This window comes from Pecten maximus, chromosome 7, assembly GCF_902652985.1.
Source record: "Pecten maximus chromosome 7, xPecMax1.1, whole genome shotgun sequence".
Lineage (NCBI taxonomy): Eukaryota > Metazoa > Mollusca > Bivalvia > Pectinida > Pectinidae > Pecten > Pecten maximus.
The window spans coordinates 42,556,301-42,583,519 of NC_047021.1; the positions used below are offsets into that span (position 1 = coordinate 42,556,301).

The following is a 27,219-nucleotide window of genomic DNA, read 5'->3' on the forward strand; positions in this document are numbered from 1 at the left end:
GAGAATCTAGAACGTAAATGAAATAAAATAAAATAATTAAAAAGTATAGAAAAAATAACAGTTTGAACAAATTATCAGAAGATTTATTTAGCATAGCAATGTCGTAATTTATAACAAGATATGACTATTTAAAATAGTTTGCAGTAAACATTAACATGACAAGCAAATGGCGCATGAATCACATGAATCGTAGAAGACAAAAACATCTTTCAGCTGAAAAACCAAGATATAGATAATAATCCTTAATTCAATCCTACTGGATGAAATATAACTGTTATGCGTCAAGAAATATGGTATATTCTATTTATAACTTATTTTCTCACATAAACTTTTGTCAGTTCAAAGCTGCCGCTCTGTCTATATGCTTGTCATGTTATTATTACTCCGCTGAATAATATAGCTCCAAATATGAGACACAATGTTCGAAGAAAATTAGCATAAAGTAAATGAACAACATGTGCAATGATCCAGCAATTTAATTCAAATATTATATGTTATGTATCCGTCATTCTTATCCTGAAATTAGTAAGTTCCTAACAGAACCGCGTGATTCCTGTTGATGTACTGCGCATGTTTGTAGTGTTGTGAAGCGCCGTGTACCAAGCGGTGGTATGCTGTCTTGGTAGGTAAACAATAGGTAAAGAACACAACATTCTATAATCAAAATATTATTATCATACCACTGAGGAATAATTAAAACGATTCTCGTAATAACACCACCGGTAGGACAGCTGTCATGATATGGAGAGGTGATATGGTTTTGGCTGTGGGTATTGAAGTGGTTTGCGAACGGAGACGGAAGATGAATATCAACAAAACTTGTCTGAAAAGATCAATGTCCTGTATTATATTCAACCACTGTCACTTTCAAGTAATAACGTATTGCGCTTGTTATGCTTTCAAAATATAGACGGACATCAATCGTGAAAATAAAATATCTTTAGATTTAAAAACCTTGATATCAATAGGAACGAAGAAATGTCTAGAAAACGTGTTATGCATTCTCTTTAATATCCAACTCATTTTGCTTGTATGTAAAAGTGTCAGGCATGATGGAAACATATCGCAATCCCTTCCACCTCCGCACACATCCGGGGACTATTGGGTCATAAACGTCTAATCCTTCTGAATACTCAATTTCATCTTTCATTATGACGTCACTCCGATCGTCACTTTTGCCACACGTCACCTCTGTCCAAGCAGTCAAGCCTCGTTCAGTAGGAGTTCCTAAAAAAGAAGTCAATTCTACTAAAACTTTTTTATTTCCTGTTTTTATTTAAAACGTTGCCCCTTGTTACGTTTATATTGAATGGCTAAGCAGAGAAGCGTAGTAATTTCTCAAATGAAATAGTCCGTTAAAGAGAGAAAAAAATAGTATTTCGTTTTCTGGTCTTAAATTATCGGTATTAACCTTTATCATTTTTACGCTATTTGACAATAACAAATCTCTTAAAAACGATAACGATGATATAGTTTACATATTTACATCTTAATACTTGAGGCAAAGCAAAAAATTACATTTGACAAAGTAAGAAAACCGTGAATAAAACGATTTTCATTTTAAAAATATCAACCGTTTAACACTTTTGATCACTTTCAGATTATATATACACACTTATTTATCAAATTGATTCATTGTCAAAAAGAAATTATCAAATCGAGAATTCTCTCCAGAAAGTCATACCGGCGATAGTGTTGTCTAGTACACATGCCAACAGAGTACCAGCAATGGTCGCATTTCCGAACACCATGATGAAGATTTTATCTAATGTTTCGCTTCCTAAAGATAACAAATAAACACATTATAAGTTAAACTCCATCAAGTTAACTAAATGCTACTGTTGTCGGTTTAAATAGGTTATATATATCGAAATTGGTTTGATACCGAGATCATGACATCGATTGAATGAATCATATTTTTACTTAAAGCGGTTTTAGCTAATTTTATAAAAGAATATCATGCCACTAAGATTTTACGAAAATTAACAAACAACATGACTGAATTCGGCTTTCTCCATGTATCAAACTGTACAGACATTAACCGAGGTAAATTGTTTTAAAACTCATTTACATAAGAATTAACTTTGTTTACGGTATGTGTTCTGGCATCACTATATCTTAAACCAGTAATACTTTTCATAGAAAGACATCGCCATTTAATCAGTATGAAATCTACAGTTACAGTCGCTTTAAACTTTATTATTGCCTGACAATCATGTAAAATATCCGGACTTCGACTGAAGGACTTTCAAGTCTATACTAATATTACATTTATAAATCAAGCTGAAATATATTTGAATGGGTAAATTCAGAAAAAATATAAAATCATTTTGCTCTTTAGCAGGTTGCATTTTTTAAAGGAAAGAACATGTCCTCAAATCTTGAAATGAATTTATCTGGAAAATAAAGTTAAACTTAGAAATAAACTCTCTGCAAATTAAGCTAATCTTAGAAATAAATCCCCCTCGAAAATATTCTTATCTTAGAAATGAATCTCTCTCTCAAAAAAGTTATCTCAGCAATCAATCTCTCTCAAAAATAAGGCATCATGAAAGTAAGCCGGATTCAATACATAAAATGCATGTATACATTTACCTGAAACAAGTAACGACAGTGGCAAAATCAATCAATTTAATTGCTAATAAATGTCCTTGCAATCATTTCCAATCGTTCCAATCTAATAGTTAGCAAGAAAACCAAATATAATGAAAAATGTATTGGAAATTGCTTACCCGTTTTTAGGCGATCCCGGCTTTGCTCTATCCAGTACGGCACTATGGTACCAACAGTAAAAGCCATCCCCATAATGGCCAGATTCCGGTTGGATCTGAGATCCACGTGATGGAGGTTTGCGATGACCACCCCCATGAACATACTGATCATAATTAGCGTAATTCCCCCTAATACGGGGTAGGGTATGGTGATAAATACAGCACACAGCTTACCAATGATCCCAAACAACATGTATATGCACCCAAGCACCACAAACACACGTCTGCTGGCTACCTGACAAAAAAATAAGACACATAGCTGAATAACGAGAGATACCCAAAAGCGATCAAGGAGACACCAACAGCTAGGGTCATATGAGGACAGGTGTCAAGGAAACACTTGGACTAAGAACAAATAGCACAGAAAGATAGGTCATTAAGAAAAAGGAAAAAAGATCCAAAGTGTTGCAATTGGGGCAGAAGATCGATTTGGAGTTTATTCCCCTCCGATCTCCGATCTCCGATCTCCGATTCTTCAGCGGGCAAATTCTATTCGCCTTCTAAGATAAGCATGCCTTTGTATGGCAAGCTGTCAAAATATGTATTCCTTAATCATACAGGTTTTTTAGATATAGAATTAATCCCTTTCTACCTTTGTGATACGTATTGCGCCGATGTTTCCGCCATATGACCCCGTTGCATGTCCACACCCTAATGTCCCTGATAGGAAAGAGCAAAATCCTTCCACGGCAATTCCCCTGTTGACTGCATGAGCAGGAGGGGGTGGAACATTGCAGGCTATCGCGCATGCGTAGTAATCAGCAATCGAGTCCAGAATTGAAACCATGGTTGCAATAAGAAATCCAATCAAAGCGTCTCCCCTAATTAATGGCAGACCGAACTGGCCTAAATAAGAACAATAACATCATTTCAAAAAGATACTGATTTATAGATTTAATTGATATAATTAAGATAAAAGTTTACATTTCTATATCTGAAAGTACATGTATATCAATCGAGGATTCAGATTTCACAAAAATCCTATCTTTGCTTGAAAAAATGTACTTATATAATACTAGTAATAGGTTAATAAAAAGTTTGCCGCTGCACCATGGACAAGAGGTATATATCATCTATCTTGTAAGAGTTTGGCTAGCCCGTTGATGGAAAACATCTTCCATTCGAGTTGAGATATGCGTGTCCCGGTACAGGACAATGTAAGATTCTATTTTCACTACCTTCTCGATTTTTACGAAGATATTAATTCACCAAGATATGATATGGCATTGGCAAAAATCCACTCATATAAGTACATCGACGCAGTGAATGTATTCTATGATTTCCGGAAAAATAAAAATTGATATGATACCTGGTGTTTATAGATGAGATTTTGAACACACCAATTCAACAAAAAACAGGATCTTCCTTCTTAAGGAGGTAAAGATGAGTAATTGACATTTACCTGGATAGGGGAAGTAAATCCAGCTAGCGTTCTGTATAATCCCAGGCATTATGTCCGTTCTTGCGAAGTATTCGGGCTCCTTAGGGATCGTCGGAGAAGCCACCAGATTTCGTGATTATGGCGCACAGCGCCCATCCAGACAGAAGCGCTATCAGTACCTTATTAAATATTTACAACCTTTTCCATAAAATAATCATAATAGCACACTTTGAATATGAACATTATAAATGTTCCATCTGTTAATGTAATGAATACTTTTAATAATAATATTTATTACATTTTTACCAGTGAAATATCAAAAATTATTCATTCTATAAAAGTGATACTTTTCACTAGTGAAAAATATCATATTTATCACTAGTGAAAAATATCACTTTTGCTGATTTGACCAATCAAATTAATGATTAGAAAATACCAAAATAATTGACCAATCAGAAAGCCCGACATATATCTCTGCACCTGGACAGGGGGAACTACATTTTTTGTTTACTAATTATAGCTGTAGGCCTAGTTAGCATACGGGGTAGGTTTTTCGTTGATAAAATATGTAATAAACAGAATATCTAACAGTGTCTTCAGTAATACCAAATATATTTCACTCGTGTGGCGAATATTTAGATATTTTTCACTCGTGCTGCGCACTCGTGAAAAATATCAAAATATTAGCCCCACTCGTGAAACATATTTGGTATTACTTAAAACACTGTTAGATATCCTCTATATATTTAATACATAACTGGTCATTTCTTCAATGTAATACAGCCAGGTTATAAATAGGCACACGTGTGTAACAACATGACGTCACGGGATTGTCTCTATAGAGAAAACATACCACCTAAGATGAAAGTCGTGAGTTGAATAAAAAAAAAAAGCAAAAAAGAAAAAAAATCACTTTTGTTCTTATGGATATACATAATCTTACAATCGTGACTAGGTAATATGGATTTTATTAACTAGCTCAAATTGTTTTTTAAAAATCCATACGGCATAGCCTCCTTTGTATGATCAAAATGATCATCCGCACATCATATTTCTTACACTAGCATTAACATGAACATGGAACAATGGGTAAATATACACATAACAAGTTAAGTATACATGTTATTCACCATTGTTATTTGTACCAGTGACCTTTATTTCATTTTATTGGCAATAATTTGAAAATAATTTATTTTAATAATGTGTAACTGACTAACAGCACAGACAGCTCTATGCGGTATTGAAGTTTTTTATGTCCAGTTACTGTATAGTTACTCAAATCCACGGTGCCCCATTTCGTAGTTGTCCTAATGGGAACGTGTTATCAAACTCCTTCCTCTGCCACTTTTAAGCATTATATAACTTCTACTGGGCATTTATTGGCTATTGACTAATGACTGCAAATATAGCGAAATTAAATCCAACGAACATTACCAACTATATGGAATTAGCATTCGGATGAATCATGGCGTATTACGAAATATCGTAAATAGTAGGTATTAAGAAGTCTCTAAAGCACACAAAAAATTCACAAATAAGGCCTGTGATTGTTTTTGAAATATACCACAGCTTTAGTCACACAGTTGAAATACATTTGCTATCATTTATTATTGAAAGCAATCTTATTGTTAGGTTAGTCAATCTTTTATAAAAACATATCTATATAACATCATTGAAGAACGAGCGAGTCTTACCCCAGCAGTTTGATGGAAATTTGAACGAATTAAGTGAAATCCTTTCGTCTTAGACCAAAATGGCAAAGGCATCTTCCAGTTACCCAAAACTAACGACAGGATTATAGAAATGGCAGCTGTCCTGAAAGAAGAAATGGTCGGTATAGCCCCACACCACGGTAAGTGAGTATTGTTCTTATATTTTGTAAATATTGCTTCTGATTCCAATCCATATATATATATGCACTGTACTGATGAAGCAGATGGTTCAAAGTAATAAATAACATGAACATGAACATACGAGTCTTTTTTTACCCAATACTATATTCCCTTAGTTTAGGACATGTTGTTCATAATCAAAGCAAATATTCAACTTCGTAGCAATAAAAACAAACTGGTTGAAATACATTTAGCCTATTATTTTGTCTTCGATTTGGATAGATTACACCAGAATAAAATGTACATCACGTATTCAGTTGGTTTTTCTTTCTTTATTCTTTTTTTATATTTTGTAAAAAATAGTTGATGTCGGTATCGATGAAATGGATAATATACATAAATATATTCATTTTAATTTGAAATAAGCAAAAAAAAATCTCTAAGGAAATATGCACAATATTTTCATTTGCTTATTAGCATTGTGCATATACAACATAATATTACCTTGTTTATTACCTACCGCAACTGTGGAGGATAAGATAACATCAGATTGGAACCTAATTTACAAAAACTCATGAAAGCAATCACATGAAATTAAAACCATTGGGGTTAAAGGTCATCAGTCAGAAGCAGCAAGTGTTTCCTGTGAATTAAATGTCTTTACAATATAGGCAATAACATAGAACACCTCAACAACATTGAATAACTTAAATAACATTGAACACTACAATAACATTGAACACCTCAATTAACACTGAACACCTTATATCAATTCTTCTTCATTATCAATATAAATGTACAACAAAAGGCCCAAAGGGCCTGCATCGCTCATCTAGATATTTCGGGAATAATTGCAAAAAAAGTCAAATGCAAGTTCATTTTAACTTCATAGCAAAACAATGGTTCAATCTACAGGTGCACCAAATCCTGTCATTTCTTGAAAAAGAAAAAAATGATATTATAGTTGTTCTCCTTTGCCCAACAATGCTCAAGACTAAATTCGTCAAAATTCATTCAGTCGTTCAGGACCAGTAAGGATTTAAAGGAAATGTTGACAATCGACGGACGCTGTACCATGCCATCAGCTCACTGGTCCTTCGGGCTGGGCGAGCTAATAAAATGGTCATTCTTTTCTTTCAAAAAATGAGTGGGAAACCTTTTGAACTTTAACGTCTATCATCAAAGACGAATTTACCCGGTATAAGGGTTTTTATCCGCATTAATGAGATGAAAAGCGCTTGTTATACGTATGTAGTATTTAGCTAGATATTCTAGTTAATAAGCCAGTACAACTAATATACATAGTTTTGCTACCGATTGAAATTGGTGTAAATAAGAAGATTGAAACAGAACGTGGTCACTTACATAATCCCTACTCCCCATTGAATAGATATGAATTTGGCGGTCATCCTCGCCATCCACAAACCAAGGAGTAAAAGCGTCGGTACGACCGTGATTGGGCCGATGAATCTGAGCAAGATTCCAACAAGTCCAGTCAGTCCAATCATACTGTGAATACATCCTATTACCATCAGGCTCCCCATCATCTGTAACGATAGTCGGCTATATAAATGTTTATAAGCATTACATGTAATTATAAAATATGGCCAACGTAAAAGGCACATTTAAATATGGAAAGTAATATAGCTAGTTAAAGTTTACATTAATGATGTTATGCATCCCTTCTGCACAGATGACATGGTGATTGCAACTAACCCCTCGCAATTTTTGAAAATCGACGCCCTGGTGGTCTAGAAGGATGTCTGTACCCGCCATGTTTGTGATATTCATTTGATAAGCAGTGTCGTTGGAGTAAAACAATGGGCTTCCTGTGTAGTTACTCGTAGTGTTCGTGCTTGTAGTACCTAGACATAATCATCAAAACCATATTTTTACATCTACCAAGACAAACATAAAATATAAACAACAATATGAAATATTATTGTAAAATCATATTTTTTCACTCCCTGACTGGCTAAATTAGTATAGTGACTCTCGATAAAAAAACATAATGACAGGCCATGCAAAAGAAGTTAAATGCTGGTTGACTGGATTAATGGATTAATTATAAATTATATCTTGCAGATTTTGCAACATTGGATCACTAAGAATATTAAATCATTACAAGAATTCAATGCATTTTAATGGATGCATTATAATGTAACAGTTTACGTTTGATTGTGTAGTGCTTAAAAGATATAATGAATTATTTTCAATTGCTTCACTAATCAGTCTCCATCCTAACATAAATCAGTGTAACTTGCAGTTATTACATGATTACTTAAAATCAAAGTCATTTTATAATAAAACTATCATAGCCTGTTGATTTCGGTCAATACATGGTTGTATTAACCTGAAAAAAAATCAATCTCGGTCGAATCCCTGAAATACATATCATATCTATGATTGACTGTGTGTTATGAAGGGATTAACGTCAGATTATCATCTGTTGTTTCCAAGAATGCTGACGTACCGGTGATGGCGTTGCCTTTCTGTTTTTGGACATCATCTTGTAAAACTAACAGTGGTATGATATACTCCGCCGCTCCACCTTGGAATATGGGCAACCTACAAAAAAAGGCCAAACTGTTGAACTTCGTTAAGCCTAGGAATTTTTGAAATTAGACTCATTTATCAACTTGCGGCATAATTTCAATCTTTGGATTTAAAGAAACCACGAAATAACCGAAAATTAATACCTAACAAGGTAATTCTGGCGCTTTATGTGCTAAAAATACTTATACAACTTCTTTCAGAGTAGTCGTGGTAATGCATGAATTAGAGCACATTCTTCTCCACCTATCCCCAGGTTAGGCAAAAGCTTTTGTGTCATGTATATATGTTAATAGCTTTGATGAGAGTTTAAAAGGTGATCTATACAACCAAAGTGTTGAGTAAAAGCTTTATTTTATTTCTATATAGATAAATGAAATCTTTTAAATATGTACAAATATAAAATACAAAAATAAAGTAATTCGCTGGTGACACCATTCTTTATGTCACTTTTGATATTCCTAGAGTAGCAGTGTACAGTAAAAGTGCTCAATTCTGAAAAATAAGGCATGTGTTTATGATATGTGAACATAGCCAGTTAACCCTACATATTACCTATAATAAAGTATATATATTTGTAATCTACATAACATTTGCAACTGTAGTATAGTACTTAAGTATGAGTTGGCTTATATTTTCGTGGTATTTCACGCCTGTGAAAACCATGGTAACTGCAAGAAAAAAACCTAAAAAATGCAAAATATTATTATATTTGACCCCAAATTACAAAAATCTCTACACAGTTTTTTTTTCTGCAACCTATTTTAAATAAAACATCTTTATCCCAAAGGCAGGGTTAATCTTCTTTTCATATATGTTGTAAATTAAGTTTTCTCGGTAGCTCACCTTCTGTCCAGCCCTCCATTTTTTCCACAAATGTGAAGGCTGTATAGACAACTTCATAATGAATACACCAATTCTGGGATACAATTTTTTAAATGTTTTAATACAGGGGTTACCTGCTTAACAAAAAAACTGTAGTGTGCTAACTAGGGTCAGCGCAGAACTTCTGAATAATTACCCAAATCATCTACCCGCTTTTAATAATTTTACGCTTGTTTGGGAACGACGAGATTTCAAATGATGAAAATGCTTTAATTTTTTCAACTGTACAGAATTTCATGATTAACGCCGACAGATTTGAATCGCCACTTTTCATCGAACAATGATCCTCTGATTTCGTATTTCTTCTATTCTCATTGGCACGGGCAACTTCAACAGTTCATGGTATTGATTTGGTAATTATGTCTATGTTGTCCTTGTGTACCAATAAAGTGTTTGGTTTTCTGACAACGGTTATTTTAAGGTTATATAAATACATATATAAACAACTCAGCTGGTTTAGATTCATTGACGACGTCGAGATTAGAGGATTATCGTCCTTAGACTGAGTGATCAGTTAATTCCGGAATTCATTTGTGTGCCGTTTTGGTTACTAGGAGATATCAGATAACATCTGGCTTATTCATGAAGGCCTCAGACCACAATTAATTTTCCTCTTTATTCTACCAAAGGAAAATCGAAATTAAAATATTTCAGAATTTTGCAAAAAAATCTGGTTTTTCCATCACAGTGTATAACTATTCAACTCGTGCTGTTATTTTGCTAAACCTTTAAGTTATATTATTTATTTATTTATCTATCTACTTTTACCATATGTCCACCACCTAAGATGTTTACTAAATAATTGTCGACCCCGAGGGGATCGTTTTCACAAACATAACGATATTTTTCGTTGTTTACCTACTAAATTTGTGTAACTGTTCCATGTTCTATGTCTTTATGTGATCGTTTGTAATTAACTTTGAAAATTCGACAATTTATTTATCGGTACTGTCGTTATTACTACTTGACATTTATTTATTTCTAGTAATACGCATCCAACGAACATCTGTTTGTTAGGATCCACTACCTATATTGGACCATACCGTCGTTATTACGTACTAGACCCTCCTTTATACAAATATACCATGGGTGTCTATGCAATAGTCCAGAATATTTGACCCTCGGCCTTCGCCCTCGTGTAATAGAACATCGGTCGATTACCAGTACCTCGAGAACAGACATCCATGATATACTAGTTTTATTACATAATCACTAAAACACAGTTAGAATCACTGACATCTCGACTTTTCTGTAGGCCTAGAAGTCACCATGACTGTCGTCGGCAGTGTTGACATTTGAGTGACTAAGACGCTTGAAAGGATAGGCCGACATTCCGAAACGTCACAGGCGTTCATATAGTTCGCACATGATCAAATTCCAAAGCGTGTTCTATAGGTCTCACGTAACAGTGCAATAGTTATTTTAGCTTTGCAATATTTCAAAATACACTTTATATTTATATTTAGGGAAAATCAAACGCATTATGTAATAAATACATATATATATGACCCTAACAAACAGATGTTCGCTGGATGCGTAACACTAGAAACAGATAATTTGTATATATATATATATATGTTGTGGAAGATTTAAGAGTTTACGCATGACTTACCTGGTGCCAAATAGGGACATGATCATGGTTGTAAAACCACACATAAACATTGTAGAACTGAGCAAGCTGCCACGGAGCTCAGGATCATGTTCGCCATTGACAGCCTGTGCCACAAGTAGGGAAATGACCAACTGGACCGCGAACGCCAAGAGTGCTTGCTGGAATAAAACTCATAATATCTATATCCATTTTCGTGTACTACAGTTTCTTTTGTCAATGTAAAAATTCAGAATCTTTTAACAGGGGCACAAGATCTACCCTATATATCTAAAACGGCTGTTATTTCGATAAGAGTTCCGATAAAAGAACTCCTGTTTTGGGAGGGTTGTTTCTTAGACACCAGATTAAATTCACCATTCACTTTCAGTTTGGGGAATTGACGCTATGGTCTCTTTTGTTAATGAGGGATGGTTATGGTACTAACACTGACTGTAATGTTTGTGGTGCTCACACTGACTGTAATGTTTGTGGTGCTCACATTGACTGTAATGTTTGTGGTCCTCACACTGACTGTAATGTTTGTGGTGCTCACACTGACAGTAATGTTTGTGGTCCTCACACTGACTGTAATGTTTGTGGTGTCCACACTGACTGTAATGTTTGTGGTGCTCACACTGTAATGTTTGTGGTCCCCACACTGACTGTAATGTTTGTGGTGTCCACACTGACTGTAATATTTGCGGTCCTCACACTGTCAGTAATGTTTGTGGTTCTCACACTGGCTGTAATGTTTGTGGTCCTCACACTGGCTGTAATGTTTGTGGTGCTGTCACTGACAGTAATGTTTGTGGTGCTCACACTGGCTGTAATGTTTGTGGTGCTCACACTGACTGTAATGTTTGTGGTCCTCACACTGGCTGTAATGTTTGTGGTCCTCACACTGGCTGTAATGTTTGTGGTGCTCACACTGACTGTAATGTTTGTGGTCCTCACACTGGCTGTAATGTTTGTGGTGCTCACACTGACTGTAATGTTTGTGGTGCTCACACTGACTGTAATGTTTGTGGTGTCCACACTGACTGTAATATTTGCGGTCCTCACACTGTCAGTAATGTTTGTGGTTCTCACACTGGCTGTAATGTTTGTGGTCCTCACACTGGCTGTAATGTTTGTGGTGCTGTCACTGACTGTAATGTTTGTGGTGCTCACACTGGCTGTAATGTTTGTGGTGCTCACACTGACTGTAATGTTTGTGGTCCTCACACTGGCTGTAATGTTTGTGGTCCTCACACTGGCTGTAATGTTTGTGGTGCTAACACTGACTGTAATGTTTGTGGTCCTCACACTGGCTGTAATGTTTGTGGTGCTCACACTGACTGTAATGTTTGTGGTGCTCACACTGACTGTAATGTTTGTGGTGCTCACATTGACAGTTATGTTTGTGGTGCTCACACTGACTGTAATGTTTGTGGTGCTGTCCCTGACAGTAATGTTTGTGGTGCTCACATTGACTGTAATGTTTGTGGTGCACACACTGACTGTAATGTTTGTGGTGCTCACACTGACTGTAATGTTTGTGGTGCTCACATTGCCTGTAATGTTTGTGGTGCTGTCCCTGACTGTAATGTTTTTGGTGCTCAAACTGACTATAATGTTTGTGGTGCTCACACTGACTGTAATGTTTGTGGTGTTCACATTGCCTGTAATGTTTGTGGTGCTCACACTGACTGTTATGTTTGTGGTGCTCACATTGCCTGTAATGTTTGTGGTGCTGTCCCTGACTGTAATGTTTGTGGTGCTCAAACTGACTATAATGTTTGTGGTACTAACACTGACTGTAATGTTTGTGGTGCTCACACTGACTGTAATGTTTGTGGTGCTGTCCCTGACTGTAATGTTTGTGGTGCTGTCCCTGACTGTAATGTTTGTGGTCCTCACACTGACTGTAATGTTTGTGGTCCTCACACTGACTGTAATGTTTGTGGTCCTCACACTGACTGTAATGTTTGTGGTCCTCACACTGACTGTAATGTTTGTGGTCCTCACACTGACTGTAATGTTTGTGGTCCTCACACTGACTGTAATGTTTGTGGTCCTCACACTGACTGTAATGTTTGTGGTGCTCACACTAACTGTAATGTTTGTGGTCCTCACACTGACTGTAATGTTTGTGGTGCTGTCCCTGACTGTAATGTTTGTGGTGCTCACACTGACTGTAATGTTTGTGATGCTGTCCCTGACTGTAATGTTTGTGATGCTGTCCCTGACTGTAATGTTTGTGGTGCTCACACTGACAGTAATGTTTGTGGTGCACACACTGACTGTAATGTTTGTGGTGCTCACTCTGACAGTAATGTTTGTGGTGCTCACACTGACTGTAATGTTTGTGGTGCTCACACTGACAGTAATGTTTGTGGTGCTCACACTGACTGTAATGTTTGTGGTGCTCACACTGTAATATTTGTTGTGCACACACTGACTGTAATGTTTGTGGTGCTCACATTGACTGTAATGTTTGTGGTGCTCACATTGACTGTAATGTTTGTGGTGCTGTCCCTGAGTGTAATGTTGGTGGTGCTGACATTGCCTGTAATGTTTGTGGTACTAACACTGACTGTAATGTTTGTGGTGCTCACACTGACTGTAATGTTTGTGGTGCTGTCCCTGACTGTAATGTTTGTGGTGCTGTCCCTGACTGTAATGTTTGTGGTGCTGTCCCTGACTGTAATGTTGGTGGTGCTGACATTGCCTGTAATGTTTGTGGTACTAACACTGACTGTAATGTTTGTGGTGCACACACTGACTGTAATGTTTGTAGTCCTCACATTACCTGTAATGTTTGTGATGCTGTCCCTGACTGTAATGTTTGTGATGCTGTCCCTGACTGTAATGTTTGTGATGCTGTCCCTGACTGTAATGTTTGTGGTGCTGTCCCTGACTGTAATGTTTGTGGTGCTGTTACTGACTGTAATGTTTGTGGTGCTGTTACTGACTGTAATGTTTGTGGTGCTGTTACTGACTGTAATATTTGTGATGCTAATGTTGCTGTTGTTCAGTTATTTATATCATATTGAAAGGTGACACTTATCCCAAGGGCGAAAACGACACTAAGTTTTTTTGGTTGGTTCTTTCTTTATGTGAATACAGGTAGATTTTAAGGATGCGAAACTAAACTGGTAGCTAATATTGACGGTAATAATAGGGAGAGTTTAATACGGACAGCATCGTTTTACAACCATTGCAAAACATGTCACGTTTTGTGTTGACAAGACAGAAGTGTCGTATTATGGGAGAAAACCGGAATAACCAGTAAAAAATGAGAAAGTTTTGGGCTCACACACCTGATTTTTTGTGATTTTTGACAGTATCCCGGTGTCCACTAACAGTAAAAACTTGGATTAAATACTGACCTGGAATGCAAATACGATGGTTAGATGAATTGGAGGGTTGTCACTGATCTTGTAGACAAGGGATGAGGTCGGGTTCACCAACGAGTCGCTGCTTTGGGTCCTTGGACTAGATTCGTCGGTCGACTCACCTTTATCCCGTACCGGCGGGCCAACTTCCACAGCGGATACATCAGGGTAGGAATTACGGAAGTTTTCCGTAGTATCCGTGACGTCGTTGAACGTTGGATCGGGTTTTAACCGGACATCCTCCATCTTAAGAGGGATGCGTTCCATTAAATCCATCTCGCCTCCTGACTGATTTCCGCTGTACCTACTAATCCCATTCATGGTCGCACAATGAAGTTAATTTTTTTGTAAACGTAATGAATTCTTCAAATCCTTGCGTTATTGCCTGACCACTGTCTATCTGATGTTTGTCACTTCGGCAAATGGCCGTTAACAAGTAGGTGCAATCACGTATCGTATGTCCACTAAACTTGTGTTGGTCAGTGAGTGATCAACGCTTCGTGGTTTACGTAAAATCCCTTATAATATCCGAGCAAGCATACGGTATGATTCGGGTAACACTGAACTGGTTATATAAGCGATGCCCTTACAGTTTCCAGGTGAGTCAACCATGCATGCAGTTTATTTAGCGTACCTGTACAGGCCCCAGATCACAATTATACATCCGAGTCTTTGTACACGACTGTAGTTTTTTTTTTCTGAGACAGCTGTTCCATATTATTTATGTGCTTAATTTTATCAGATTTAGAGTGCAATATTTATTCTAGTGATATAATTTTGTTTCGACACCATATCCATGGTTGTTTGTGTGGCAGGACACAGAGGGAAATTAATTGTGGTCTGAGGGCCTATTGGCATATTGTAGTGAAAATCGGGGAATCATCTCCCCTAACTGTAGCTCGCTTCCGAGCAAGGTCTAAACATCGCTCTTAAATTTCAACCCCCGAACCGTACAGACGTCCGTCGTCTTTCCGGGGTATCGTGGAACTGATATTGGAACCTTCTGAAGGGCTACAATCCTAGTTTGTTTAAATGAATGACCTTGAACTTCTTTCAACGTCACATTGGAATAATGCTGCCCATACAAAGTAAAATGCAGTTATCGCAATGTAAATGCAATTCCTTTCAGGTACACAAAATAAGAACCAATGATGACTTGTTAACTTTGTCGCATAATTATTAATATTGTTATTACTAAACCAACAAGACATGGAAATACAAGACGTGGTTTTGTGGATCCGATTTCATTAAGTGATGTAATGATTCACATATTACTGAGGTTGGGTGCCGTACCGCATGTGACAGGAGTTGTCAACCTTGTACTTTCCACAGTAGTTCAGGCTCAACAACTGCAGGTGTTTCACAGGGAAGTATGTTGGGACCACTTTTGTTTTTAATTTATATAATTATATTACTGATAATTACATTAGTATTGCACGTATATTTGCTGACGATGATATTTTGATGCATTCTTCATCATCTTATGTAGAAGAAATTCAAGGAACTTTAAAGAGTGACTTACAAAAACTTAACAAATGGTCCTAAAACAGATGCAAAGAGGTCTATACATGTATCAGAAATTCAAAAACAAAGTAGAAAAAAAACTTTAGTGGTGATTAACAGCATTCGCGTTACCTGTATTTGAGGTATGGGATGTTCTCTAGTAGACGTAAACAAGCTGAGCAAATTGAGGCAGCAAGAGCTATAACCGCAATACCTTCTTTTATAAGTAAAAGTCTTTGTATGGAGAATCACATTTTCAACATTATCAGAAAGAATGAAACCTCTTCCTCCAAGAATAGGAGAACGTAATATATACAATGTTTGAATTAATGAAAACTACACTGTTCTCTGAATGTTTCATTCCATTTTCTGTTAGATTATTGAATGATTTACGAGGGCTGATTGATATGTTGTGAGCCTCATATTGAAGGATTTGAATTTTGCAGGATATATTGTATTATTTTTCAACACAATCCCCTTTAGAATCGATACTCTTTTGCCAGCGGTGTTAAAGGGTCTCAATGCCACTTTTATAGAAAAGTCATCAACTGCTTGTATGACGTCATCATCGGACTGAAAGTGGGTGCCTGACATAGCTGTTTTCAGTTTTGGAAAAAGATGAAAGAATTCAGGTGAATAAGGCGGATGCTTAATCAATTTGAAGCCACAATCTTGTTGGTAACCATGCCAATGACAGACTTGTGAACAGAAGCATTGTCCAGATGAAATAGCACCTTTAGTGGGCTTTCCGCGTCACTTAAGTTTAATATTTTGCCGTAACTGCCTCAGAAGTGAAGCATAGTATGTGCCATTGATTGTTTGTACCTTTTGGATATAATCTATCAGCAGAATACGATCTGCATTCTGGAAAACTGCGGCCATAATCTTCCTAGCTGATGGAACAGTCTTTGCCTTCTTTGGCGTGTTTCCATTGTTTTGATTGATTATTGGCCTCTGGTGTAATGATGAACCCATGTTACATCCATAGTGACAAATCTCTTAAGAAAGTTGGCAGGATATTCAGCAAAAAGGTTAGGATTAGCAATGCGATGATTCGCCTGGTGTGCTTCTGATCAACTGACAGAAGTCGTGTTACCCATTAGGCCGAAAGCTTTCTCATTGCAAGATCCTTGGTCAGAATGGAATGTATTCTTTCAAATGAAATGCCAAATCTGCTGGCTATATATCTTTCTGGGACTCGTCTGTCAGTCATAGCAATACCATTTACTTTGTTGGCCATTTCTGGGGGTGCAACATTGACATGCCTTCCAGGACGGGGGGTCATCCTCAAGGCTCTGTCTGCCGTTTAAATCCCGCCACCCACTTTTTCACTGAAGCATATGAAGGGGCATCTTTCCCTAGTGTTGCTACCATATCATTATGGATATCCTTAGATATTAAACCTTTTGTATGCAAATATTGGTCACTGCTCTTTCACCCATTTTGCCATTTTGCAAAAGCCGCTTGTCTTGTTTAGTTTAGAGTGCTACCTCGTCGATATAAACCAGCCAAATAAGATCTTCTTTGTGCCTTTCCTGACTTTATTTATCCAGTTTCAAATCACTATTCTGTTATTTCCACTATTCTCTTTTTAAATATATACATGTTGAAAATATAATTTGTTGAAAACGTATAATATGACAGATATGTCTATAAAATGTACAATGTAATTTTTGGCAGAAGGCAATTCTCAGTTGCGATAACTTATGCGAAACCCCATTGTTAGATAGAACGAATATAATTTGTTGAACTCAAACCAAATAAAATAAAGGAAAACACCATTCAGTTTATTCATTAGAAGATGTTTGGTTACAACCTGGTAATGGTGAAACTGATTAATGGCCCATTTCCATAAATCTCTGAAGACGTGTTTGTTACTCCAGATATGTTGCAACTGTAATTAACTATTACAATCAGCAGTACAAAGAGTAAATTTCGTCGAAATGATACAAACTATTTTCTAGATCAAGGTGTTGCGTTATGACCTTTTTTATTTATGTTTTACTGCAAGTTAGCGATAATGTATATTTATGGTTACACGAATTAACATTTCTTTAAATTGCAATCCGTATACAAAAAATTTTTATTCAATATCGACTCGGTATAAATATCTAAATATATAGATTATTAAAAAGCTTGATAGGAGTTTACTATTTTTAAAGTAAACTCCTATCAAGCTTTTTAATAATCTTACAAAGTAGTACATTTGCAATTATTCGCTACCATTAAGATACTATTCACTTGTGACATTTTTTGTCACAACATTTGATATTCAAATAACCATGTATGTGATAATAGAAAGAGTGTGTGTAAAAATATCCTTGTATTGAGTATCTGAAATAACCAGAACTATTGATGAGTTGCAGTTTTGATTTGATTGGTTTCAACCTGGTTGAAAGGCTTTGCGTTTTTTTCACATAATTGTCTAACTCGACTTTTGTTTTTAGTTTTTAGTAATAAATTTTCCGTAATGTCACAACCAGAAAATGAATACCGACGAAACCATAAAACAGAAATATAAAACAGCATGGAAGCTCCAGAATAAAAGTACAAGGGGAATAAGATCATGCATTCCGGGAGGACAAGCGTCTTCTACTTCATCGACGACAGCAGTCATACAAATCTAGGTCATAACCGAGTAAAGTAAATCTCAAATGAGAGTTACGGTGGTGATAACGAAACAACTAGGCGTATCAGCAAATATCAAACAAGTCTGACTTCATACCTCATATAGAAAAAAAAGAATATTTTTTAATGAGGGCATGAAGCCAACCATAACATATTTTCATAGTCTTCAATACCCTTCATCTTCATGTTAATTTCTCAGCTAGTTGTCGACAACTGACAATATGATATTGCATATAATATAATCTATAAAATAATATGAATATAATCAAAAAAAAAATCTCAAATATAATTTAATTCATCATATGAAGACCGGCTTATTGATTTTGGGGCTAGTTTGATACCCATTTATAAAATCCCCGTTTCTGGTATGCACAGGAATTATACGACTACATGCGGTATTTCTCTATTCATTGCTTTGTGCTTTGTACCAAGTTACCTCCCCTAATATTGGAATTACCCCCCTTTTCACAGTATATCCGGTAGACATATTTGGAAAGCTACTGAGAAAGGCAAATCAATTAAAAGACATTAGTAGTGAAGAAATCTTATCTTTGTTTTTTTGTTGAGAGTGTCTTCTATCTGATAATGGCATATACATATATACAAGTTTAGTTCAAAGCCGAGCTAGGATAGCTTCTCAAAAACAACAAATTAATACCGAAAATCTTGAAACGCAAATGAAATTAAAACAAAACAAAAAAGAAATCGATCAGATTGGTTGCTGCCGCGAAGGTAAAGAAAATGATTGGGTAAAATCACACCAGCCAGCGTGTGTCTGTTAGACAAAAAAATGCAGATGGGTTAAACGTGAGATGCCACCATGAATTGACAGGGAATCTTCACGGCATTTCATTATTAAAAACAATCCCATGATTTTGTGTTTATCATCCGGGTATGTAACTCGGCACGCGCAGGTTTGGTTCACGTTCTATTTTTAGATCCCACAGGTGGATTATAAAGTTGAGGTTGATAACGTTGGATATTTATAAACAAAAACCGAAGAGGGGCTTAAACTCAGCAATGTTATATATTTTTTAACAAATTGTGCCTTTGATAAATGTACAGTCTAGTGAATGATTTCCTGTATATCAAAATAGTTTGTAGTCAACATTGCATGACAAGCATGAAGATCATAGAAATTAGAGACCAAGAAAAAGGCTAAAAGCTGAAGAAAATATAAAAGTACTTACACGAAAACATAAAAACAGCGACTGGTTAAATTATTTTCCAAACATTACATCAAAAAGAAAATGGACACTTGTGTATACGAATGCTAGAATTTACCGGATGCGTCTGAAAGATTTGATTGTACAATGGTGGACGTTCATTACTTAACAGGCAGATTGTATGAAAGATGTATTTTATAATTTATTATATGTTTTCTTTCTGTACAAATTTTTTTACATCGGATGGCGAAAGGTTAAAGCCATCCCAATATGGAAATCAAAATAGCTTAAGATTTCAAAACACAGAAGGGAAGAAAATAGCATAAAATTACTACTGTAAACTAATACGTTCTATGTAAGTTTCGTAATAAACAGGGAAAAAAATCCAGAGTTTTATAAAATGTCAGTGGTATCATTTATGAAATATCTGGAAAACATGTTATGCATTCTCTTTAATATCCAACTCCTTTTGTTTGTATGAAAACGTGTCAGGCATGATGGGAATATATCGTAATCCCTTCCACCCATGCACACATCCGGGGACTATTGGATCATAAACTTCTAATCCTTCTGAATACTCCATTTCATCTTTCATTATGACGTCACTCTTGCTAGACGCCACCTCTGTCCAAGCAGTCAGGCCTCGTTCAGCAGGAGTTCCTAGAAAATAGTTCAATCGAATTTAATTCTACTTAACAATTCCTGTTTTTATGCTACGGGGTGTAAAACATTGTCCCTTGTTACGTTGAGATTGATTGACTAAGCAGATTAGCGTAGTAATTTCTCAAGTGAAATAGTCCGTTAAAGAGAGGAAAACATTCTTTTGTCAGGTCTTAAATTATGACTATTAATAACCTCTAATATTTTCACGTTATTGGACAATAACACAATTATATCTTTTATAAACGATAACGATGATACAGTTTACATATTTACATATTAATATTTGAGGCAAAGCAAAATATCATATTTGACAGAGTAAGAAAACGGTGAATAAAACGAATTTCATTTTCAAAATATCAACCGTTTAACACGGTTTACTATATACTTATTGTTCAGTTTGATTCATTGTCAAAATGAAATTATCAAACATAGAATTTCAATTCTCTCGAAACAGTCATACCGGGCAAAGTGTTGTCTAGTACGCATGCCAACAGAGCACCAGCAATTGTCGCATTTCCGAATACCGTTTTGATGATTTGATCTAATGTTTCGTTTCCTAAAGATGCCAAAATAAACACACAATGAGTTAATTTTGACAAGCCAACTAAATTCTAATGTTATCTGTTTCAATGGATTATATATATCGAAACTCATAAACATAGATACATGTATAAAAACATTTTTACGATATAGGCTCAGGCATCACCATATATATTACCGTTTAATGAGTATGGAATCTACAGTTATAGTCACTTTAAACTTTATTATTGCCTGAAACTCATTTAAAGTGTCCAGACGTCCACTGAAGGACCTTCAAGTCTATAAATACATCAAGTTAGAATATATCCGAATTTGTAAATCAAGAACAATGGTAAAATGGTTTTGCTCTTTTTCTCAGCAGGGCACATTTTGAAGGGAAAGAACATGTCCTCAAATCTTGAAATGAATCTATCTGTAAAATAAGCTACTCTTATTAATTAATCTTTATCGAAAATAAGGCATTAGTTCTAAACTGGATTCAATATATAAAAACACCTTTATGAATTTAGCTTGAACAAGTAACATCAATCAATTAACTCGTAAGTAAATGTCTTAACAAGTATTTCCAATTGCTTAGTAAGGAACAAAACCAAATATAGTGAAGTCTTTACCAGAAGTTCCTTACCCGTATTTAGGCGATCCGGATTTTTCTCTATCCAGAACGGCACTATGGTTCCAACAGTAATGGCTATCCCCATAATGGCCAGATTCCGGTTGGATCTGAGATCCACGTGATGGAGGTTTGCGATGACCACCCCCAAGTACATACTGACCATAATCAGCATAGTTCCCCCCTAATACGGGGTAGGGTATGGTGATAAATACAGCACACAGCTTACCAATGATCCCAAACAACATGTATATGCACCCAAGCACCAGAAACACACGTCTGCTGGCTACCTGACAAAAACAATATGACACACATGTGAATAACGAGATATCCAAGGGGAATCAAGAGACACCATCGGCCAGGGTCATATGAGGGCATTGGATGATCTTTGTTTGTTCTATGTATGACCTTTTCTCTAATTTAATGATCTGATAATAAGGTAGCCTCCTTCAATTGCCAGCAAAATTGCTTCCTGGACCAAGGGAAACCAGACATGTGTGTTTTAGTGAACAAAAACATATGTCTCCCCGTGCGATTGAGCCGATCAAATAGCCTTTATTGAAACGAGGATTTTACACCGAGTTGACCGACGGATGATAAGTGCAGCGTTGCGTAGTACCATAATCACAGGATATACTATTATGCTTATAATGGACAATTCTATAGATAAGAGATTTATTTATATTTTTTCATTCTAACATCTATAGGCAATATTCCAGTAATCCTTGCAATACAAACCTTTGCAAGGCAAGCTACCAAAACCTGAATTCATTACTGTAAACGTTATTTTTTTTTTTTTTTTGGGGGGGGTGGGGGGGGGGGGGGTGATTTCGCGATTTCAATATGTAAACTATACGCGTGGGGGTAATTTTTGCGATCGATTCACTTTCGCTTGTAGTTCAAGAACACAAAATTCGATATCAAATAATACGCGTGGGGGAAATTTTCGCGAACAAAAGGAGTCCGCGTAATTAGCGTAAATTTCCTCTCTTGTAAATTCCAACGTTTACAGTATTCATATAGTCTTTTAAGATATTTACCTTTGTGATACGTATTGCGCCAATGTTTCCGCCATATGACCCCGTTGCATGGCCACACCCTAATGTCCCGGCCAGGAAAGAGCAAAATCCCTCTACGGCAATTCCCCTGTTGACTGCGTGAGCAGGAGGGGGCGGGACATTGCAGGCCATCGCACATGCGTAGTAATCAGCAATTGAGTCAAGGATGGAAATCATGGTTGCAATGAAGAATCCAAGCAAAGCGTCTCCCCTAATCAAAGGCGTGCCAAACTGCCCTAAATAAAAGCAATATCATGTTTTGCTATATTATTTCAAATTAGATACTGATTTGGATCAGCGATTTTTAGTTAAAATGAGATACCGGTATTCAAGTTTACATTTTATGTATAGGAAAAATTATTAACCGAGAATTTAGATTTCTCAAAAGTCATTTCGATGCTTAAAATAGCTATGCTTGAAATATAACATGGATCTTTGATAAGCTTGCCACTGTAGCCGGAAAGATTAATACACAAAAAAGATCGTAGAAAATTAATGCTATTCACTCTCAATTTTTTTATTTTGATATCAATGTGAAAGTGCAAAATGTTAAACATCAATCGAGAAATGTTATTGTTATTTCTCACATGCGTCACATGCTAGGGATGGGATAAATCGATGACACACGGGGTAAGGAAAGGAAGCTTGAACGCGCGATAACGCCACTTACAATAGCGTATAACGTCATCATTTTAGGTAGTTTAACCGCGTCACAAATTGATAACGTCATCAATTTTGACGCACATTGCATGGAATATTGTTGATGACGCGATGAAAATGTTTCACAGCACTTAACAATTTGTCACTTTTTAAGAATGAGAAAAAAAAAACCTGAACCGTGGGCTAGAGGTATCTCAACAAGCAAGCATCGTACCTACCAACCAAACTATTACACTCAGAATGAGATGTCCTTGTCCGTGGTAACGGCCCATATAAGATATCTACCTTTTCGATTTTTACGAAGATAGTAAGTCACCAAGATATGGTATGGCATTGGTAATGAGCCTATCATATAAGTATCTCGATCGCAGTGGAAATATATTTATGAATAATAATTACATAGATTAAACATAATATAAGTAAACGTTTAATCATCACATATTGTTCCACAACGTATCTTGTATTCATTAATGGGATTTTGAATACACAAACTCAACAAGCATGAGAATCCTCCTTTTTGAGGGGGTAGCAATGGTTATATCATTGATGATATTTCTCCTGCTAGCAGACTTGGTGTCTAAGAATGTGAGTTCCAGACCGCGATTATTTGGTGTTAATGTCCCAACTATGAATAGGCTGTGAGTCAGTCGAGACCAAGACCAGATAGAATCAGCTTTAAACTGTTAACTCTTATTAACTTAAATTAGAGTATTTCACGATTATTTGACAGGTTATCACAATGATGAATTGGTGACATAAAACTTATTATTACATTAAATATACAGAATTTTTTTTTGTTAACGGTCACCATTTACCACTGAAGTTTAAAAGTAAACATATTTATACCCGATAAAATACTATTACCTCTAAAATATGTCGGTTAACAGTAATACGTATCACAGTAAGAAGAAGTACCAAACATTTACCTGGATAGGGGAAGTAAATCCAGCTGGCGTTCTGTATAATTCCAGACATGGTGTCCGTCCTCGCGAAATACTCAGGCGCCTCCGGGTCGTCGGAGAAGCCATGGAATTCGGTGATTATGGCGCAGAGTGCCCATCCAAACAGAAGCGCTATCAGTACCTGATTAAAATTTTACAACTATTTCCACAAAATAATCATAATAGCACACTTTGAATATGAACGATATTATCATCTCAATGTGGTAAAGTAATGCATATGTTAATAATTTTGTTAACTACAATATATATTTAATACACAACTGGTCGATTATCCCACGTAATACGGCCAAATATTAAATATCGTAATACACACGTGTAACAACATGACGTCAAACGATTGTCTCTACAGTTCGTCAGGGTCAAAAGTTGGGGAATCCCTTTCATTCTAATGGATAAATATAATCTTACGTTCGTGAATATGTGACGTGAAGGTTGTTAACCTACTCTTTTAGCTCAATTTCTTGACACAGAGACTCATGTACGGTCACCTATGCCCATATTTAGATGGTTATCCACATAACATATTTCAAAAATATATGACCATGGAGCAAGAGGTAAATATACACATTCCGGTAACAAATAAAACATCGTTCCATCATTATCATTTTTACCAGTTAATTGTACTTCTATATTTTATTGCTACATCAAGAAAACTCGAATGGTTTATTTAAAACTGGTATCCACAAATAGAATTTGAAAATCCTTATTTCAAAAATGTGAAACTGACTAACAGCAAAGACAGACAGTTCTATCCTGTGGTTTTAACGCCTTATATGTTCAGTTACTGTAAAGATACTAAAATTCACGGTGTCAACATTTCGCGGTTGTCATAATCAGAACTTGTTTGCGGGTATTAAGCTTCTCAAAACCATCCTTTGTAAAATTAGTAAACACTTTCACTTAGTATTTGTCTTTTCTCTATATCTATTGACTGAGAATAAAGCGAAATCAAATCCCACCAGCATTACCAGCTACATGGAATTAGCATACTATGTGGCATATAAGGAAATATTGGAAATAGGAGGTATTTAGAAGTATCTAAAGCACCAAAAATATATTTCACGAGTGAGGCTTATACTTATTTTACAAAACAAATACCATAGCTTTTGTTACATAGGGGAAATATATGTATTATCATTTACTAATGAAAGCACTGTTAACACTTTCCGTTTATTCCATGCAAACTCCTGAAGATAACATCTTTGATAAGGAAAAAAATAGGGGTTAAACGTTCTCTCAACAGCCAGGGTGTCAAAGAGACGGCTATAGATAAAAATGAATCACAGAAAAAGCAGCTGTGAGGAAATAAGGGAAAGTTTTAATATCCCTAGTGTTGAAATGGGGGCAGAAGATATATTTAGGTATTTTCAATGTCCCCTAATTAGAGGACAATGAAGTAAATCACAGATTCTTCAGGGGGCCAATTTTAGTCACTTTCTTCGATCAAGGATACAGTGGGCCTTAACCTAGGGCCCTCAAATGTCACCAGAACAGAAGACATTAGAAACAAGAGGCCCAATGGGCCTGTATCGCTCACCAGGCTCTACAGCAACTTTGAAGTTGATTGAGGTCATTTCTACAGATACTATACTGATTACCTCTTTATTCAAATAATATCAGGTCTATGAGGCTCTTGGCTATCACAAAATTATTGTTTACAGATTTAAGCCGATTTTACCCCTGTGACCTTGAATGTAGGTCAAGGTCATTTATTTGAACAAAATTGGTAGCCCTTTACCCCAGCATGCAACAAGGCTAATATCAAGTCCCTGGGCCTCTTGCAGGGTGTCCTTCAATTAGTCGCCTTTAACGACATGCAGTAAGAAAGACATATTCTCTCCTCGCTTCTGCACGGATTTTTAACCAAAATTGATAATATGCTTATAGGACATAATTATGTACATCTATATCAAACCTTTTATATTAAGTTTTTTTTTTCATTGGTGTTTGACTGTGAAAGAGTTATAATCAGTAGAAGAAAATATTGGTTGGATATTACTCTATATTTCACTTGCAAATACGCGATGCAATATGAGTTCAGTATCGTGAAGCGACAAATTGCCTGTAATTTTAGTAATCATGTTGAGAGGTAAGTACATTTGTAAATCTTCTATAGAAACATCCGTTCGATAAAGTATCGATATCATTGAAGAACGAGCTATTCTTACCCCTGCAGTTTGATGGAAATTTGAACGTGTTAAGTGAAATCCTTTCGTCTTAGACCAAAACGGCAACGGCATCTTCCAGTTACCCAAAAATAACGACAGGATTAGAGAAATAGCAGCTGTCCTGAAAGAAGAAATAGTCGGTGTAGCCCCAACCACAGTGAGTGATTATTGTTCTTATATTTTGTAGATATTACTTCTTTCACTAATATAAATATAGAGAAATCATTTTTGACGAAATATTAAGTTGTCTATTTAGCTGTCTATGTGTTTTAGACAATCCTTGAATACTGATATCTTGAGGCAATACCTATTACTACATTTCTGAGTTCGTGTTGATCATAATCATAGCAAATATTTACCTTCATAACAGTAAAACTACAAACTACATTAAAAATACAGCTGAATGCGGAATAAAACATTCATCACGTATTAATTTTTTTTTTTTTTTTTTTTTTTTTTAAATAGAAGTTATTGTCTGTATAAATGCAAAATATACATAAATAAAATAAATTTGATTTAAAATTAACAAAAGATTATTTTATGATATATACACAATATTTTCCTCTGCATAATAGCAATGTCCATATATGCAACATAATGTTACCTTGTTAAATACCTACCGCAACTGTGTAGGATAAGACAACATCAGGTCGGTGCCTGATTTACATAAAACAACTCATGAAAGCAATCACAAGAAATTAAACCATGGGGTTAAAGGTCATCAGTCAGAAGCAGCAAGCGTTTCCTGTGAATTAAATGTCTTTATAGTAAAGGCAATAACATTGAACACCTCAATAACATTGAACACCACAAATCAATGTAAATGTACAATAAAATTTTATTTTTAAAAGTACAGCAAATCACGGGGCAT

At 35.8% G+C, this 27,219-nt stretch overlaps 2 protein-coding genes across 2 annotated transcripts; both read right to left on the reverse strand.

Annotated features, from left to right (window-relative positions):
- Positions 1-67: 67 nt before the first annotated feature.
- On the reverse strand, positions 68-14,939 carry LOC117331228 (solute carrier family 23 member 1-like). The gene is made up of 11 exons (XM_033889826.1): positions 14,385-14,939; positions 11,035-11,192; positions 8,458-8,552; positions 7,701-7,849; positions 7,350-7,531; positions 5,847-5,967; positions 4,174-4,288; positions 3,364-3,617; positions 2,733-3,006; positions 1,685-1,780; positions 68-1,227 (listed from the first exon to the last, which is right to left on the reverse strand). The coding sequence occupies exons 1-11, from the start codon at positions 14,709-14,711 to the stop codon at positions 995-997; spliced, it is 2,004 nt and encodes a 667-aa protein (XP_033745717.1). The 5' UTR covers positions 14,712-14,939; the 3' UTR covers positions 68-994.
- Positions 14,940-19,529: 4,590 nt separating this feature from the next.
- Positions 19,530-26,718, reverse strand: LOC117330898 (solute carrier family 23 member 1-like). The gene is given in 7 exon segments (XM_033889451.1): positions 19,530-20,347; positions 20,811-20,906; positions 21,516-21,684; positions 21,686-21,790; positions 22,541-22,794; positions 24,145-24,301; positions 26,349-26,718. Coding segments are annotated over 7 exon segments (1,074 nt in total). The 5' UTR covers positions 26,421-26,718; the 3' UTR covers positions 19,530-20,126.
- Between the last annotated feature and the right edge of the window lie 501 nt (positions 26,719-27,219).